Source organism: Poecilia mexicana, unplaced genomic scaffold, assembly GCF_051168715.1.
Source record: "Poecilia mexicana isolate PSO_F unplaced genomic scaffold, ASM5116871v1 scaffold_6, whole genome shotgun sequence".
Taxonomy (NCBI): domain Eukaryota; kingdom Metazoa; phylum Chordata; class Actinopteri; order Cyprinodontiformes; family Poeciliidae; genus Poecilia; species Poecilia mexicana.
The window spans coordinates 31,789,669-31,808,804 of record NW_028263375.1 but is presented as its reverse complement, the minus strand read 5'-3'; the positions used below and the strand labels follow the sequence as shown (position 1 = coordinate 31,808,804).

General features: G+C 38.4%; 3 protein-coding genes across 4 annotated transcripts in view; all 3 read right to left on the bottom strand.

Moving 5' to 3' along the window:
* Positions 1-1,389, bottom strand: part of lsp1a (lymphocyte specific protein 1 a) — a 31,555-nt gene extending 30,166 nt beyond the window's left edge. The window contains exon 1 of the mRNA XM_015000014.2: positions 1,057-1,389. Coding sequence (XP_014855500.2) covers positions 1,057-1,115 — 59 coding nt within the window. The 5' untranslated portion in view covers positions 1,116-1,389. The remainder of the gene's footprint in view (positions 1-1,056) is intronic.
* A 6,743-nt stretch (positions 1,390-8,132) lies between these two features.
* On the bottom strand, positions 8,133-11,858 carry LOC106925577 (troponin I, fast skeletal muscle-like). Its single transcript, XM_015000024.2, has 7 exons — positions 11,626-11,858; positions 10,505-10,537; positions 10,283-10,319; positions 9,803-9,931; positions 8,899-8,988; positions 8,650-8,823; positions 8,133-8,517 (listed from the first exon to the last, which is right to left on the bottom strand). The coding sequence occupies exons 2-7, from the start codon at positions 10,510-10,512 to the stop codon at positions 8,440-8,442; spliced, it is 516 nt and encodes a 171-aa protein (XP_014855510.1). The 5' UTR covers positions 10,513-10,537; positions 11,626-11,858; the 3' UTR covers positions 8,133-8,439.
* A 706-nt stretch (positions 11,859-12,564) lies between these two features.
* LOC106925579 (troponin I, fast skeletal muscle-like) lies at positions 12,565-18,673 on the bottom strand. Of its 2 annotated transcripts, none has more exons than XM_015000027.2 (6): positions 18,645-18,673; positions 16,982-17,021; positions 16,782-16,901; positions 15,822-15,911; positions 13,228-13,401; positions 12,565-12,870 (listed from the first exon to the last, which is right to left on the bottom strand). In XM_015000027.2, the coding sequence occupies exons 1-6, from the start codon at positions 18,650-18,652 to the stop codon at positions 12,793-12,795; spliced, it is 510 nt and encodes a 169-aa protein (XP_014855513.2). In that variant the 5' UTR covers positions 18,653-18,673; the 3' UTR covers positions 12,565-12,792. The 2 variants fall into 2 exon arrangements, with proteins under 2 accessions (XP_014855513.2, XP_087862721.1); XM_088006595.1 differs by lacking the exon at positions 18,645-18,673 and adding an exon at positions 16,329-16,337 and having other exon boundaries at positions 16,982-17,011.
* Between the last annotated feature and the right edge of the window lie 463 nt (positions 18,674-19,136).

Here is a 19,136-nt window from a genome sequence, read left to right as displayed (position 1 = left end):
GCAGTCGCTTCTCTTCTGTGTCCCTTCCTTACTCCCCTAGAACAACTGAATCAAAGCAGTTGTCCGAATTAAATAAACATAAATATGTTTAAACTGAAGTAAAACCTTTTTATCTTTTTACAATTCTTTGTGAAATTTATACTTTTTCTTGTTTTTTTTTTTGGCTGCAGATACAACACAGAAATGTAAGTTGACATAAAATGTAAATTAATTTAAACTAAAGTTAAGATGTATTAGAAAATAATTAACTTGACTAAAACAATCTTGTTAGATCTTTTGACTTGTTTCTGTCTTAGTTTGGTAAAATCCGTTATAAACTGATAGAACCTTTGTTAGAATGAAAAAAGTGAACAGAACTGAGGAAACCATGGGAAATGATTAAATCGTAACTTTAAGTAGCACCTCAAATAACCAGTCATGCTATGGCTGCAGGTGCAAAAATCATTTGAATCACTGAAGATCCTGATAGAACCAAACTCAGAGAGGCAAACTGCAGAAAAAACAGGACATACCTCCATACATGAGCACACAGAAAACAATAGAGGGACTCAGGTGACCTTTCCCCTCTGACTCTGGTTAGTGACACCGTTTCCCAGAAAATCCTCTGGCATCTACTCTGTCTTAAATGTTTCAACTGAAAGGTCTCCATTGCCATCCTAAAACAAAACACTTAGTGAGGTTTAATAATAAAATGATCAAGATATGTATTAACTATTTACTACATATATTAGCTTGTGGAAAAATACACCTAAATCCCCATGTGACCCAAGACATTCCCACTAATCCCAGGGTTTCCACTAAAACAGATTGATTTTCCCAGCAAACACACTCAAAATCTGAAAAAAAAAGAAAAAAACAAAATACCTGACAAAACCTCTCAGATTTCTGATGATCACTTAAAAACTGCCCAGCAGAAGCAAAAAGTCATGTTTACTCATGTTACCTCAGTCACTGTGTGAGATACATGTGTGGTTTAAACATTAACCTCAGTGGCTGTGCAGCTTTCTAAGACAAAGAGAAATGACCATGAGAAACTGTGATGTGTCCATCACATACCTCATTAGATTTTGCAAACCCTGTTTGCTGGAATTCCTCCTCAGCAGAGCGTGGGACATGTTTGCCTCTTTTCTGCGTGTAGTTGTCTTCTTCTTGTTGCCTCACAGTGGTAAAAATAACAGAGATCACAGCAGCTGCTGATATGGCTCTGAGATCAACCCCTCTGAGAGAAGGTTTGCTTTGATCTGAAGTTGTACCAAGTTAAACAGCACTGAAGTGTGTGAGAATCTGGGTGTAAATGGTAAAGTCTCTTTAAGCACACACACACATGCACACACACAGTCCCAACCCTTACAAAGCTTGTTGAGAATGCCAGGAAGGCTCAAGGGGACTAGCTCCTTTCTCTCATGGAGGCTGGATCTTTAGTCGTTACACTCCCTCCAGCACAAACACACACGTCACCCCTCCCTCTGTTCTACATGTGGTTTTCATTGAAGAGCAGCGGGATTCAGAATCCCTCTTCTCAGTTTGTATTCCATCTCTGTCTGTTATTCCTCCAAACATGTTTTTTCCCCAGCGCGGAATAAAACAAACAAGAGCCTGTTCCTGAGAAAAGAAGAATCTACTACTGTGGGGTCATCTGGTTCTGGAATATACTAATTTTCATGTTTCCCTACTGGATAAAGAAAATAATTATGAGCACTTTTTCTATGTGAGGTGAATGAAACACATACACAAACAGTAAGCTGAGTGAATGTAAAAAGCCCTGTCACCAGAAACAAGGTAGTGAGCCATACAAATTACTAAACAATACACAGATAAGCAAATTTACAAAAAGAAAGTAGAATTTGGCACTTAGAACATTTGCAGTCATGCATACCCAGTGCAATTCAGTTGTGAAAAAGGCATGAGCTGCTCCAAAATGCTGTAGCAAGACTTCTAGTAAAAATCAAAAAGCAAGACCATTTTTTTGTAATTCTAACCCTATGTTAAAATTAAGTTCTTTTTCTTAAATATAAAGCATTTTTAAAAGAGTGTGGTCAATTCAGCCAAAAGATTTGAACAAGCCAATTAACAGAGAGCAGTGTTTTTTTTTCTATCTATTGTAATAATTTCTTATTGCCATGTTGCTCTGAATCCTGTCTGATGTTTTGACAGGACTAACTTTTGGTAAAATAAAAAATAAAAAAAAGCAAAAATAAAAAATCCTTCAGTCATTGAGCTTTCTGAAAACCTTTACTAAGACATGCAGTGTAGATATAAGACTGTAGCTGCAGAATGACTCAGAATTTGTTTGTTTTGTATCACGGTTAGTGGACACCTGGTAGCATACCACAAACCAAACATCAGCAGAGCAGTAAAGTCTGGAACCCATAAGAAAAAATGTTGTTTTTCAGTTTGGGTTTAGGCTTGGGACTAATTACTTTTTCAAAATCTAACATAATAAGCATATGTAACAAACTTCAAATATAGAATATTTGCAATACAATGACCTCTTAAAAACCAGCCCGCTGTTCTACACTTTGCTTCGTCCAGAGGGTCAATTGAGAAATGATTGTTTCACAGTCCTGGAGGCGTGAACTGTGTTGAGGTTTTAAATTTTACCCAGTCTCAACCATTTGGTCATGACAAATGTAATGCGTCAATTCAACACTATTGAAGCTTACCAGGAATTACCTGCACTGTAAACAACCATCCAACACTGCAAAGAGAGAAGTGCCGAACTGAACCAGTTAATGCAAACTCAGTATTTGGAAGGGTGGCCAACACAGACTGAACAGCTTTGTTCACTTCCTCTGCTGCTCCTGCTAAAAGTAGACAGACTACAATTCCAAAACAGTGCAGAAAAACAATATTATCGTTCACAACTTATGCTTCTGTTGGCTGATTGGCCTGTAGAAATTCTACTGGAGGGAATCCATGTCAACGGGAGAAATCCCAGTCTCTGCTGTAAACGAGATTTGAACTAAGTGGAATAGCACATGAAGGCAATGCCCAGGGTATACAACATATCAGTGCAGAAAAACAGATGTCCAATAATAATATTTAAAAATTAGCAAGAACAAAGTAGATGATTTTGCGAATGCCAGAATGTACTGCAAGGACTTGTTGATTTTGTTAGGAGGAGTAATGATTATAAAGTATGACAGCTTGCTTGGAGGAAGGATCTCCTATAATGCTTTTTTGTGCATTTAGGATGCAACAGACTGTCACTTAAAGAAGTCTCCAGTTCCTCAACAGCATCATGCATAGACTGATGTTATTTTAGCTAGAGTCCTTCGGACTCTCACCAGCCTGTCAGAGCTGGCCATCTTTATGACCTGATCTAACTGCTTCTTCTAAATTGCAAGCTGCTGCAGCAACAAATAACACCATGATGCTTCAACAGAGTCAAAGAAGGTTTTCATGAATGCCGTCTGTACCTCCAAAGACCTCAGCCTCCTCAGCAGGCAGAGTCTGCTCTGACCTTTCCTTTAAAGAGCATCAGTATTGTGAGTCTGGTCAAGTTTGGTCAGGTCAGGTGAACAACCAAGTACTCATAAGAGGCCACTGTCTCAGTGTCCACTCCCTGCATGTTCACTGCAGTGAGGTGGGTCGGTTCACCACTAACTCCTTGTTTTTAGCCACACTGATCAGAGTGTGGTTCCACTGGCACCAGTCCATAAAGTTCTGACTCTGTACTATGAGTTATGAGGCAAACTATCAGAGGCTACTCATCAAACCTGTTAAAGAACGAGTTCATAGTGGTGTGTTGGGTGACTGTAGGATGGAGAAGATGAAAAAAGTAAAGGCAGAGAAGAGAACTAAATGGTGGAAGAATGGATGTTGAAAGGAGTTCAGAAATGGGACGATAAGATCTCTGGGTGGTACGACAGAGCTTTCAGGTGATTGGGGAGCACGGATTAGAAAGACATGTAGGAAGGGACTTGGTGTGTCATTTGGATAGGGAACAAATAATGAGGAAATCTGGTGGTGGAATGATAAATTGAAAGAAGTTAACCATAGGAAGAATTTAGTGAGAGGACTGAAGAGAGTAAATGGCAAATAACATGTACTTGTGTAGTGTTTTATCAGGTCCAGTGGACCCCAAAATGCTTCACATTACATTAAATCATACATCCACAAATTCACCCTTTGATGTGGCAAGAAACTGGATTTTAACCATAGCTGTACTGAGGTAAATTGACAGAAGCAAAGCTGCCATGCACCAGGGCTACCAGGCCATCAGACAACCAACAGCAGGCCAGGCCAAGGGCAAGGAAGAGCAGAGTGGGGATTCAAACCAAACTTCTAACATACTCCTATATTGCCCCAGGAGTACACAACAATATAGGGAGATGCAACATAGGGCGAAGAGGCTGGGCAGGGCTCGGCATGATCGAACCGAACTGCTAACATCACTTCTCATTGTCACAGCTGAATGACAAAAATCTCATCATTTTGTTCTCAGCCTCATGTTGTCCTCCCCTTCTGGTCACAATCCCCATAGCAAACTATTCACGCAAAACTATTGTGTGATTTTGTGAATTTTGTGGGTGTGTTTAATTATGTGGAAAGCAGCTTCCAGAAGCTGGTCTTTGATTCAGAAAGCTGGATAGCTAGTTTTGAGGAGCTGAGGCCATGAAGATGTATGCACTGAAACAATAAACACTGCCTGCTTGGTTCTGGTCCGATGCAGCAGGTGAATGTCTCACCGACCTCTTCCATTCTGATTTTCTGACACCATGGAAAATAAAACAAGATTTTATTTTCCATGATCATAGGTCATAGGTCATTTTTTCCTCCTCTCTCGAACTTCTGAACTCATAATAGTCGATCCTCTCTGCCATGATTACTGTGTTTACTGCAGTTTTACAAACCACACATGACAGAACACCATGATGCATTCCGCAGCATACTTCTTCATTAAGTCCTTCTCTCCTTAAAAAAGGAGAGAATAACTTATATCTATTAGCAAGACAAAGGAATCAATCTGTGCAGCTGGTTATGTTTGAAACAGTAACAGCAATCTAACTAGTGAGGGGACTACAGTAGGAAGATGAAAAGAATGCTCTGAGGAGCTAATGAATGAAGAGAATGGAAGAGCACAGGTTGTAGAAACTGTGGACAGGAAGTGGAAAAGATTAGTGAGGATAAAATTCAGAAAGCTTTGAGGATGAAGAGGGGGAAGCCAGTGGTGTTGCTGGCCAAGTGAGGCTGTATTTTAAGGAAGCACCAGATCTCATTAACAAAATTTAAGATGCACTGAAAACCTGCATCATGTCACCAAAATATTATTAGAATTCCATATGGCTGCTGAAAAACATTCAGCTTCCATTACATTTATTCAAAGGAAATGGCATGTGTGTTTCATGTGTATTTTTTAATGATCTGACTACGAATTCATAAAAAAATAGCTAAGATCTATACAAATACGACTCTGTGAGAAGCTCTTTGGTCATCTAGTTATCCTAAGGTTCTTTCATCAATCAGTGAAGTATGCTAATGGTGCCTTGGAAAAATTGGCTTTTTTCTGTTGCTTTAGCAACAGCAAACTTGCTTTTTTCACAGAATCAAGTACAACATATTTTATCTAGCTCAAGTTATTAAAGTGGTCTGAAACATTTGTCATTATTTCTAAAAAAAAAAAAAAAGTGAGTATGCTATTTTTGTTTTTTAAATTACGACATAACTAAAATGTATATTGCTGTTGTGTGAAAATGGAGTCAATGATAATCACATCCAGGAGAGGTCCCTAACATTCAAATGTCCGCTCATCTGTAGATAAACTTTGCTTTGATGTGTGTGATTTGCAGCTCTCAGGGAGTGTGAGGTATTCTGACATGGAGGACGACAGGAGGGGGGACAGACCGTCAGGCTTTTGTCAGTTAGGCTTTTGTCAGGGTCTTTAATTAATCCAGCTTGATCATTGGGTTGTGTGTTCAGCTGGAACTCTTGAACTAAATGTTTGATGTGTGTCATACCTGAGCAGTATGCTGAATGTGTGGGGCATTTCTCCTGTACTCAGCAATATCTTGCTAAGCTTTGTGCTGCCGTCCTCATGCTGGGAATTTTCAATGCATTTAATGCTTTTTATATAAGCACAGTTTGCGGCCATCCTCCTCACTGTGATGTAAGCATCATATTCTGCTGAACATCATAGTTCTCAGATTAGAAACTGAAGGATTGTAAAGTGGCTCTGCTCTTCTCGCTCCCACAGACTGAGCCGCTGCCGCCGCCGCCGCCGCCGCCGCCGCCGCCGCCGCCGCTGCTGAGTATGGGCCCGAGGCGTACAAGATACAACGTTCAGGATCGCGTTGTGTTCAACTGTTTTTTTTCCCAGTTCCATAACATTGTCTAAACAGCACAGACTTGAATTTTCTTTTTAAAACCCTAAAGTTCGCTAATTTTAAAAACAGTTGCCAGACTGGAAAACAAAACCCTACTTTTATTATTTTCTTAAATGAGTCTCTGCGAAATGACACTTTCCAAATATAACTCAGAGGCATCTCTGTGACATTCCTCCAAAGGCTACAAGGATAAAGTTAGCTTCTGAGGAAACATTAGAGCCCTGGAGGCTCTGAGGCCTCTGGCAAGTTGGAGGCCAAGCCCAGAGCACCATACAAGGAGTGGGAGCATGTCCGGAAATACGAGGGAATTAAAACAAATCAAACTGAGAAAATGTAAAACTTTAAAGAACGTCAGGTGAGGTGATTAGGTAAAGACAAAAGGAAAAATAATTTTCATCTCCTTATAAATATCATTTCTTGGGGGGTGGAAGTTTGTTTTCTTTTCTTTTTTTTGCATTGGTTGGCTGGTTCCAGTATCCTGAAGCTGTATCCTCCTGTATACTGGAACCAACTGGTTCCAGTATACAGGATAATACATTACACATACTGTTTTATCTCAGTTTAAGGTTACACCAAAAACAAGCAACAACAAAAAACTGATAACAAACTACAACTTTGCCCATAAACACAGAAAACCTATTGAAAACTTATTTTTTTTTACAATAGAAATATCCTTTATGTCCCAGACAGGAGCATCGAGTTATGTCACAAAGTGTTTAAAATATAAAAGAAACATTAATAATAATAATAATAATAATAATAATAATAATAATAATAATAATAATAATAATAATAATAATAATAATAATAATAATAATAATAATAATAATAATAATAATAATAAAGCAGATAGTACTATATTTTAATGTAACAATACCTGCAGTTACATATGAAAATATTTATATTATGAATCCATCCGAACCTGCCATAACTGACTGAATTAAGGTGTTAAAAGAGGTTATTGTATAATGGAAATGATGATCATTTCCTAATGTTTTTACACATAAAGTCTTTTTCAGTGACATTAAAATAGGATTATATAACTACATTGAGAGAAGGTTGGCCGCTCTAAATGCACTTTTGAGACTTTCATATTTATACAAAAGAGCTGCAGGGCATTGTGTAAATCTGGACACAGGTGATGTGGAGCATTACTGGAAAGGCAGACTGGAACTGGATTTCTAACCCAAATAAGCTTTAATAGTTTGATTTCATAATAAAGCTTTGGCTGTTGAATTATTTAATACATATTGTACCTCCTTTATATTCAGCTGAAGAAGGTTGTCCATTTTTAAACTGACACTTACTGGACAGTTTAAACAGTTTCTCTTATTTTACATCAAAACATATCACAGATGTAAACTTCATGGGCTTAGATTAACCTTAACTTGACTGAATTTATGTGGGTAACTAGTTGAGGTATTTATTTAATTTCCAGCAGAGCAGATCAGTCCTGTAGTAGGTCTGTTTTTAGTCATTGCTACTTCACTTCTCCATCCATCCTCCTTTGGTCTGTACCTGCTGCATCAGGGAGGGTGGAGCCTTTCTCCAGAGGTGATTGACGAGAGGCCTGGTCCACCCTGGACAGGTCACCAGAACAACAAAGGACAACACGAAGACAACCAGGGCAAGCTGCATCTTTTTAGACTGTGGGATGAAGCCAGAGTGACTGCAGTAAACCAAGGCATGCTTTGGGAGAACATGCAGCTCCATGCAGAAACATTCAGGACTGCCCCCCCTTCATGGTATTTCAAAGTAAAAATAAAATAATTGTGACATTTAAAAAAAGACCAAACATACCAGGTGTTTTCTTCCACATTTGATTTTATTATATGAAGTGTTTGATTTTGTGTGTTTTCCTGTGTGTATGGAACCAAAGACATGACGTTTCTCTGGTGAACCTGAACCTCCACTCTTCTCCCCTCCCTCCCTCCAGACTACAACAACAGTGCAAAATCTCCCTCTCAGTCTCTGACACATTACATGTCTTGCAGAAAGACTCCCCCGAGTCACACTAACTCTTAGCTGTGAGATGAACATTAGTCGCCGGCTTCGAGTGGCACATAAGACACGTGGAGTACATGTAAACAGAAAGACGAGCAGCAACGAACAATTAGGAGGACTCGAACATCTTCTTCCTGTCGGCCTTGTCCTCGATGTTCTTACGCCAGTCACCCACTGCTTCTGCTGGCTGTGAAGCACAGAAACATATTTTTCTAATTGCAATATACATGTCCACAAAAACATCACAGACGTAAGAACAGGGATAATAGTTTTTTGTGTTTTACGAAGAGTGAAATTTTGATAAAAACTTGTGTCTCACCTCCTCTTTGACCTCCTTCTTGACCTGCTTCAGGTTGGCCCTCAGGTCCATGTTGACCGTGTGTTTGGAGCCCAGCAGAGCCTTCAGCATGGCGTCGGCGGACATACGCACCTTCTTCAGGGCGGGCTTCTTCACTCCAACCAGGTCCACCACTTTGATTTTTAGGTCTTCAATCTACGAGTAAAAATGACACTTGATTTTTCTTTTCTTTAGACTTTTGTTGTGTATTTGTGGTCACATGTGACCCACCTCTTTGTCTGCCTTTTGGACTTTGGCCTCAATGTCGTACCTTTCCTCATCTATCTTATCTATGGCAGCATGGATCTTCTTGCAGAGCTCCTGTTGATACAATCAGAATAACAGTGACGTTCACTTAAACCTGAGAGGTGTTAAGTACCTGGTCTGTTTTATGTCAAATCTAAAGAAAAATAAAATCTTCTGTAATGAAGGAAGCTCCGCGGCTGAGCTCATGTTAGAGTGTGGACCTGCTTACTTGTATTGATTTCTACAACATTACAACCATCTCTTTAGCTTGTGTTTGTGTTAAGAGGTTCTAACTAATCCTACAACTTTCATAAGCACTGTAATATTTTCAATAAGTGCCATATTTTATGTGGTTCTGTGTCTTAAAATGGAGCCATGTTATAAATTCAGCATGCTTGTACAACATGTAACCAGGATATTTGATTGTCTTCATCTGTCAAATTCTGATTTGTTAGTGAATATAGATGGAAAAACAGAAAAACTAAAAAGAAATGGGCTGGCAAAGATTTTGTTGTAAAAACTGGATATCTGTGTTCTTTCATTCCACCAACATGTTGCCATGATCCATAGTTACATCTACTTATGGAAACTCTAAGTCCATTACCTCTGGGCTTTTGTTGTTCAGAGGTCGGAATCTGAACTTCCTTAAACATGAACAATCAAGAAACCTTTGTGGTACATCTAAGAGTCTTTCTGGACTCTTGGATGTACCACAAAGGTACATCTTCTACCTTTGTTCTTCTCTCAGTTCTTTACCTTCAGCAAATGTTGCCCTTTTTTATTCTTCAATGGCTGGACTTACTTCCTACCCATATTTCAGACCTATGGGAATCTTAGGTCTGGAAATATCTTCATTCAAATTAGTTTATGTTTGTGACTGGTGTCTCACCATGAGCGTAGCCTGATCTCCACTCGTGTCTGGAGGAGGACAGTTCTCAGCCATGTAGGCCTCTTTGGCCTCTTCTCTCTCCTTCTTTTCCTTCTCCAGCCAAGTCTGAGCAACTTGCAGAACCAGGCTCTGCAGAAGGAAACAACACCAAGCACACAATTTAGTTTTATTTCTTCTGCCATCCTAATTTATCTAGAGCTGTAAATTGAAATATGGGATACAGTAGACCAGTGTTATAATTATTTTGCTTTTATTAATTAACTGTATACAAGTTGTAGATTTCCCAACTACTGTAGCAGCAGACTTGTGAGACTGCGTGTACGCACACGTGTGTGTGTGTGTGTGTGGGGGTGTGTGTGTGTGTGTGTGGGGGGGGTGTGTGTGTGTGCGCGTGTGTGTGTGGGGGTGCGTGTGCGTGTGTGTGTGTGTGTGTGTGTGTGTGTGTGTGTGTCTGTGTGTCTGTGTATGTATGTTTGATACCTTTAGGTGGTGCCGACGGCTGGATGTCATCTTTTTCCTGTTTGGACAGATTTCTCATAGTTACAATGTCACTGTTGAGGAAAAACTGAAACTTTCCAAAATGCATTTTCTTGAAAAAAACAAAAAACAAAAAAACCCACAAAAACTGTGAAACTTTTGTTTAACTTTTTGGGTAGGGACTGCAAACTGAAAACAGTCATCAGAGAAGACTTTTTGACTTACTCAGACATCTTGATGGCGTTTGTAGTTCACAATCTGCATCAAAACACACATGAATTACAGGAAATTTATGAGTGTGTTTGATCTATGCTGTTGGAGCCAAGCACATCAGCTGTCTGAGAGCAGCATGAGGGACATTGATGCACTGCAGAATTTGTAACGTAACGAGATCTGAGGCCGCAGCTGAGAAACAGCAACATAGACGGAACTAAACTGGGAAGGTCCAGCTAGGGTGTCACTTCTTTTTCAGACACCATCCGATCTTGTGAAATCATTCTGTACAGCAATGCCAGTCGGCGAGGGTCCAATGTGTCGCTTTTATGTCCAATTAATGGAATATCCATGACGATGAAAAGGAGATGTTTTACTGATCCAATGAGGTTGCAGTAAATTTTTCTATCAGCATGTTGAGAAAAATGTTTTAAGTGAAAAGAACTATCCAAATGTTTATTACTATTATTCTTGTTATTTTTTTAAATGGGTACAAGTGCATTTTATTTAAAATTTAGCTGAAGAATCGAACACGAAATGCATTATTTTTAGGAACATTAAGTAAACAGAATCTGAATTTTTACATTTTGAATCTAAAAGCAAGAAAGACAAAAATAAATCTGCTAAATTAATCAGAATTTCCTCAATGTCAACTAACAGGGTTGAAGAAAAATGTCAGTGAGTAAAACATACACGTTGATGAACTTTGACAATTTTACTATTTCCAAAAACCACAGCCTTGTTTTAACGAAGGGCTTATATAATCAAAACATTATCTTTTGAAAATAATAATAATAATAAAAAAACTGTCCTGATAGACAAACATCATTTAGAAGAAATACAAGCAGAACAGGTATAAAACGTTTCAGGCACACACTTAATCCTGCTGAGCTGCAAACTGATTTTGAAACACATGAAGGTAAAAGATGAAGTCTGAAGAAAGCTGCATGTGTCCTACAAGCACAGCGAGCGAGAGTTTAGGGAGTCAGAATTGGTCAAAGGTAAAGCAGCCTGAAATGATGTCACCTAAAGACACGGCTCTGCTTCACATTTTCTGGCTTCCCGATTAAAGTAAAGGATGCTGCTCTCAAAAAGGCTGGAGAAAGTAAAAAAAAAAATGGAAGAGTTCTCACCTATTGAGAGAGAGGGAAGGAGGACAAGACACACTTGTTGGAAGAAAAGCGGACACTGCCAAAGCCACGGACAGAGAAAAATGAAATACGTATATATGGTGGCCTGAGATGCCTCAGCAGAATGCTGAGAACCTCTTTATGGAAATGAATTTCAAAGTCAGACCAATGGCCCTGCGAGCTCCTGAAATACACCCTGCCCAGCCCCACTGCAAGATGCCCCCGTCTTCCTACTGAGCTCACGGCTCCTTCCACCAAGTTTACTGTCAATGGATAATTAGACATTACTCACAGAGAAACCTTCAGATATAAGAAAAGTGAATTGTTGCTTCTATGTAAGTGAGTAGAGTAAACTAGCTAACTGGCTAATTACTCATTTGTCTGGTGGTTGTTGAAGACAAGCCGACATCAGTGTTAGTGAGTATCAGTCCATGCTGTCTCCCAGTGCTTGTACCTCCACCACATTCAGGTCCCAATGCTAATCTGTCAAATTAGATTTCCCTAAACTGTATAATCCCCTTTTTGCAACCCAATGTTGTGATGTAGAAACCTGAAACTTGGCCTTTGGGAGCCTTCAGGTCTCGTGTTCCTAACTAAACCTCGCCATGTGCCTCTCACGTTCCATAACACTTAAAGTATCTGTGGTGTTTCCTCAGTGCTGCCCAGTCTGAACAAAAGCATCTTCCCAAACCACAAAGATCCCTTCAGTCCACAGAGACAAAGGCATGTTGTACTGACACAGTGAGAGAACCCCCATGTTCATCGGTTAGGGGTTCCAAAAGAGGCTTGTTAGGATTGGAAATATGGTTACAGTTCATGTAATTTACCTTTTACTGGAAATGATCAGAGTAAATCCTACATTCTGTTATTCTTCAATAATCATCACTGTATCAGTTTGAATGATGTGATCTATCAAGTAAATAAAAGCAGCAACAAACAAAATAACTCATATTTCAAAACATTTATTTCTACTGCTTTCATGAAAACTGGTACATTCTGATGTGATGTTTCTCAGCAAACAGTTATACTATCACAGGAGCATAGTGTGCTCATTGACAATTAGAAAAGCAAGACAGAGTGCCCCGCCTTGGGCCCTGAACGCCTCCAGGGGACACAGAGGTGCACTCAGTCAGTCAGACCTGCTATCATCCGCCACAGTCCTGAAGAGTTTTAGGAAGACTCAAACATCTTCTTCCTGTCGGCCTTGTCCTCAATGTTCTTACGCCAGTCGCCGATCGCCTCTGTTGGCTGGATCAAACAACAAGAATTGTTAATACACAAAACTGACAAAACATGACTAGTGCTTGAAACAAGTAAGAACTTAACAGATTTCTGTGAAATGAAAAAAATCTGTACAGTTTCTTGGCTGGAAAAGTCTTGTGTTGTTTACTGTAAAATATGTCATGTACTACTTTAAAAAAACAGTATGATTATTACTCTTGATTTGTTATTAGTTGAAAAAAGGAGGTTTGTACATAAAGTGCAACATGAAGCTAAGGCGTTAAAGCAAAGTCTATTAGTAGTCACAGCTGTTTGGTAAAAGCTGAAGATGCAAAACAGTGAAAACCTGACGCCAGATGTCTTTGTTAGAGCTTTGAGCCTCACCTCCTCTTTGGTCTCCTTCTTGACCTGCTTCAGGTTGGCCCTCAGGTCCATGTTGACCGTGTGTTTGGAGCCCAGCAGAGCCTTCAGCATGGCGTCAGCAGACATGCGCACCTTCTTCAGGGCGGGCTTCTTCACTCCAGCCAGATCCACCACCTTCAGCTTCAGATCTTCAATCTGGGGCCAGAGAAACAATTATTCATATAATAAACTAAGACTACATGTTAGTAACATCTTACCAATGAATGCCATGTTCAACACTTAAAATGTAGAGGTAATACATGCTGCCTAAGGTTACACATTGTTAGAAACCGTTGTCATTTCCTGACAGAGGTTTGTGTTTACATCAACCTGTAGCGTGATGCTCTGTACATCTGTCTAATGTTTTTGTTGTTGTAGGAGCTTCTGTACCTGAACTGCTGTGACAAAGTTGTACCAAGTCGTACTGCTGCAGTCAATAGAAAAATTCAACTGCCTAAGTACTGAGGTCTCTCTGAGACAGTTTTAGGCAAAAAAAAAAAAAGCCAAAATTCACACAGGAACATAAAGACAAAGCCTTAAATAACCTGTGTAGGCAGTTTATCAGCAAAAAAAAAGTTGATTTGGGGGTAAGTTTCATTGTGTGTGTGTGTGTGTGTGTGTGCAGGTTGTTTTTTTCTGTGTGTCTCTATGTTGCCCTGTGATGAACTAAATACCAGTCTGTGATTTACATCTCCTCTTACCCAATTTCTGCCGGAGATAAGCGCCAGTTCCTTAGAGCAGGTTATAGTTTCTTTAGTGCTCAAAGTATATGGTGAACAGCTGACTACAATATTAGGGTATCAAACTATTAGGTTCTTACAGTATTATGGTGTTACAGTCTTAGGGTGTTTGTTTTTCCCAACAGGAGACTTTCTCTTTGGGCTAACTCATATTTCTGACTTGAGTTTATCTCTCTCTACACAGCAAGAAAAGAGGAACTTTTATCAGTGGAAACAAGCAGTTTCCCCTGATAAGACAACTTGTAGCAAAACATGAAAAGGCAATAAAAATACAGTGTCTCTAGCACTTCCTACAATCTATGGCATATTCTGCCTTCCAAGCCACTGCAAGTCTTCAGCTCCCAAAAAATGCTCATTGACAAAGGTCTGTGTGCAAATGCTCATCCTCCTGTCTCTCTTTCACTTTCACAACTAGCACAAGCCTAGAGATGTTCCCTTGTTCTAACACAGCTCCAGCTATGAAGGCCTTTGAGGGACAGAACTGGCCTGCTGAGCTAGCACAGAGGTTAACCCTTCAACAGCAGAAAGTGACCAGATTCCTTCTTCACAAAGACGACCAACTGACACACAGACTGTGACCACCATGCTTCCTGTTGTTAGCAAAACAAATTAGAAGGACTAGAAATAAATTCAAAAGATTGTGAAAACAAAGAAACAAATAAGACACTGAATAGCATTAGCACAAATCACACAGCTGAGCATTACACAAAGACCTAAAGCTCAAGTTAACGTGTTGATTTCAGTTCATGTTGGTCACATCTCTTTACCATTTTATTCAAAGGAAGAAGTTGTTCTTTTGACAGTCACACCAAATAACCTTAATTTGTTTAACTTTGCACATATTAACATTGTCTTTCCCACAAAGCAGAACTATTCTCCAAAAGAGATTAAAATATCCAACTTTTCAGCAGACTCATTGTTCTATGTATGAAACTAACGATCCAGTGTTATAGTATAGACTCAGAGTGTCATATGCAGGATGTTGCATTTGTTTCACACCCAACCCTTGAACAAATTCAATAAATCAGAATATTTGTCCTGGTAATCTGTTTGTCAAATTAGCAGTACCTTTTGAAAATAATAAACTTTAAGCAGTTATTAAACATACTTTTCATTAAACCCATATTTATGTTTTTGAAAATATTTTTTATTGTTATAATGTAATATTCTGATTTTGAATGTTGTGTAATAAATGGACTTTTCAGTATTCTAATCTTTTGAATGGGTCTGTACACCCAAAACAAGTTAAAACATATCAGTTGAAGAGCTTCTGAATAGTTACTGAATGAAAATTATTAAATGTGCTAAAAGGAAGGGATTTGTGCTTGTTAGAGTGTGTTTGGAGTCTTTTAATAACTCAGTAATATGCAAACCCATGAAAAGAAAAGAATAAGTACATTTTTTCATTGACAATTTGACAAACCTTACAGCAACCTCTACTGGAGTTAAGAATGACAAGGAAAAAGAGAAATGACAGTTCTGTGAGGTTTTTAGTCAAATCTCCCTACACCTAGTTAGAACTGAATATACATCTATATTGTTGCATTTTTTCTTTAATTGCAGTTGTATTTTCTTAACTGAAATCTCAGGTGTCAGTGCATTCTCATTGGTGAGTTGTGGAGTGTCTGTCCACTGTTTTTTTTTCTCTCCCTGCACAGAACAGGTAGAAATTAATACACATGAGCACTCTATGAATCTATGTACAGTGTGTGAAATTTGTATTGAAAACATGAACTGGAAATCAAATTAATGGTTTCTGAATATTGGCTTTGAAATGTTTTTTAATGTATCTGCATTTTTAAGGTTTCCAGAGTTTTGCTCTTGATTGTCTCTCACCTCTTTGTCAGCCTTCTGAACTTTGGCTTCTGCATCATACCTCGCCTCATCAATCTTGTCAATGGCAGCATGGAGCTGCTTGCAGATTTCCTGTGGATTCACAGAAACAGTGCATATTTTCAGCAACTTATAAATGCCATAACTAGATTTAATCTGTTATGACAGTTATCTACGACAAAACTATTGAGGTGTTTAGGGCCTGTTCCTGGGCGGCCAGGACGAGGGCCTCTGTGCTGTCCTTGAGTCCAGCTTTTTAGAATTCTTTGTGAAACTCTTTGTACTGTTTTATGGATAAAGGAACTAATAAAAACACCATAAAGATATAATGTAAGAAGGCCTCAGGCCTGAAGGTCATTACATTTACAGATATTCACCCACCATTTCTGTCTTCATGTAAAAAAATGTTATCTGCTCAAAATTCTTACATTTTTGGAGACAAGAGGATGGCAAGGGAGTTTGGGAGTTTGATTCCTAACATGATTCCAGACTCCTAACATGATTCCAGACTCTTAAGGTCTCTAAATCAGATCAGCATCTATTGTCCTAGCGCTGCCTTGCTCAGTTTTCTGCTCTCCACTCACTCTCTTGCTATATGATTCAAGCTCCTTTGGTTATTTCCATGAATGTTTAAGGGTGATCTTTGACCTCTTGTTCAAAGATCTGCCCTTTGCTTCAAGTGACATTCCAGACTAAAATGTTCTGAAACATATTTTTCCCATTTGGGGACACAGGAAAGTTCATTGTTTAAGCTTTAAAAACATAACATTGGAAAACACATTTAATTTGGAAAAAATTATAAAATACGTTATAGGTTTCCTTTTCCAAACAGAGTCAAAAATGTTCTCATTAAGTGGACCAGTTGTCTGTTACCTGGGATAAATCCCTTTTTAAAGATGCAGTCTCTGAGTTAGACTAAGTGTCAGAAGAAAACTCTCTGGATTCAGTGTGTTTCGCTCTCACCGTGAGGTCTCCACTGAGGTCAGGCGGTGGGCAGTTCTCAGCAAGGTAGGCTTCTTTAGCAGCTGCAATTGACTTCTTCTCCTCCTCGAGCCATTTGGTAGCAATCTGCAGCATCAGGCTCTGTAGAAACAGACCTGAATCAGTCAAAGGAACTGTCCTAACACTTTTTTTCTCCCAATACAAAAAAGTTAAATTCAGACCTTCAGTTGATGCCTGCGGCTTGATGTCATTTTCTTTCCCCTGAAGGTGAGGACAAACAACTAATTAGGTATCAATTGCTATTATTATTTCTTTTTTGAAAATATTGTCAGTTGATATTACATACTAAACAATATGCCAGTCACTACAGCGATACAGTGACAGGGGACAGGTGGGTCTTTGGTCTTTTACAGCGTGGTTAACAGAAATGTACAGAACGGGTTTCATCTAAGCTGGTTGGTTATTCTCGCTTACACACTTAATGTTAAGCTACCTGCTCTTGAAAGTCCTAACAGCAGAAAACCGGCACACAGACAAAACTGTGTTGGGAAAAAAAAAAACAAGTTGGGGAAAAAAAGGTACTTGGCAAAACAAAAGTTAAATTTGCAGCTAAATGCATTGTTTTTTATGTCTAATAATACTGTATTATTCTATAACACATTCATTTGAGTTTCATTTAGCAGTTGAATTTTACCTATGATGACAAAATCACTCATCAGAATGTTTAAACAGAGTTTGTATATTTTAAAAACTAAGAATAAGACATTTACAGGCGTGTAAAGAGAAATGAATCAGCAAGAAAGGAATCCAAACTTTCTAACAGCAGGAGCAACTGGCAACTGGTTTTAAATAAAAACGGCTTCACCCTACTTACATTATAGATATCTCATATTAGTTTACAACTTGACATATTAGTTACTAAAGATGTTTCTAATTATATTTTAATGAGACAAAATACCTCTCTGAGATATCTTTACTCTCATTCTGACTATATAAATATGAGATTTTCCTATAAGTTGTATGGAAGTTTCAATTCAAAATATCTGTAATGAATTACTGAAACATATATTTCAGATATCAACACTTAAATCATAATTAATCATAAAGTACATTTTTAAGTGCAGTGTGTGTATTTTATTTTTTTTACATTCACACAGTTTGAGTTCTCCTCATATCCTGCAGTGCTGAACTCTTTCTAAATTGTTGCATTTTCTTTCAATTTTTTGCTGGACACACAAAATTCTGCAGGCAACTGTTTTTGTAGCTCAGTGGCAGCATAATGGGTCATACAGTTCTTAATTCAGATATCTAAAATTCTCATTTTGACAAATCTTAATTGCATTTGAGAAATCTTGAATCATAGTGATGTGTGACCCGGTGACATCATTAGAGAAATCTTCAACTAACTGAAGATGTTCTGAATAATTTGTAATTCAAGTCAGATTTTTAGTTAGAATGTGAATGCAGATGTCTCAAGTGATCATTTAGGTTAAAATGTAACTGAAGAATTTTTACATATCTAGAAAATGATCACAGATAGTCAGGAAGAAAAAACAAAAAAAAAAAAACTATTTTATGATTGATCAATTAATCAATCAATCATATATATATATATATATATATATATATATCTTCCCCATCAATCAATTAATCAGTTGCCATCTTAAGATAACAAATGACACGTTTAAAGGAAGGTTGGGGAAGATATCTATTATAGACAGAAGTCAAAGCTGTCAAAGAATCTTTATGAAACCTGTTCTTTAGTTTTGATAAAGAAAGAAATCAGATTTTGATGCATTGGATTTATTTAGAAAATTCAAATCTGAATGATCCTGGGATAAGAACATAAAATATCAACAGAAGCATCTGGAGTTTAATACTTACTCAGACATCTTGGCTGTGCTTGATCTTCACACCCTGTTCAGACAGAGAAAACAGTTTTACGGACACAAATTCTGCTTGTCATTGATTAGGTAATCATTACAGGTCTGCAGGGAAGAGAACATGTTTTAGAATAAATATAATCAAGCTCTCAAAGCAGCCAGTTTTAGCTGAGTGGGGCCTCAGTCACTGTGCTAAACAGCTGGGCCTATGGAAGACGTATCACCTGAGACTGAACTGGTAACAGTGAGCCGAAGGTCTGAGCACAAATAGACACCAGCACTGGACAAAAATGTGGCTCACAGCAGCGAGTCGCAGCAGTTCAAATGATTCAAACGTCTTAAGGTCAATACAGTTACTGACACTAACCGGGTCCAGAAGCAGGCTTACTAAACGTAACGCCAAGCAGGAATCAAAAGGAATAATTCAATCAAGAATAAAACTTGTTGCAATGAAAACTAAATGCAATAATTTTATCTGACATAAAGCAATAAA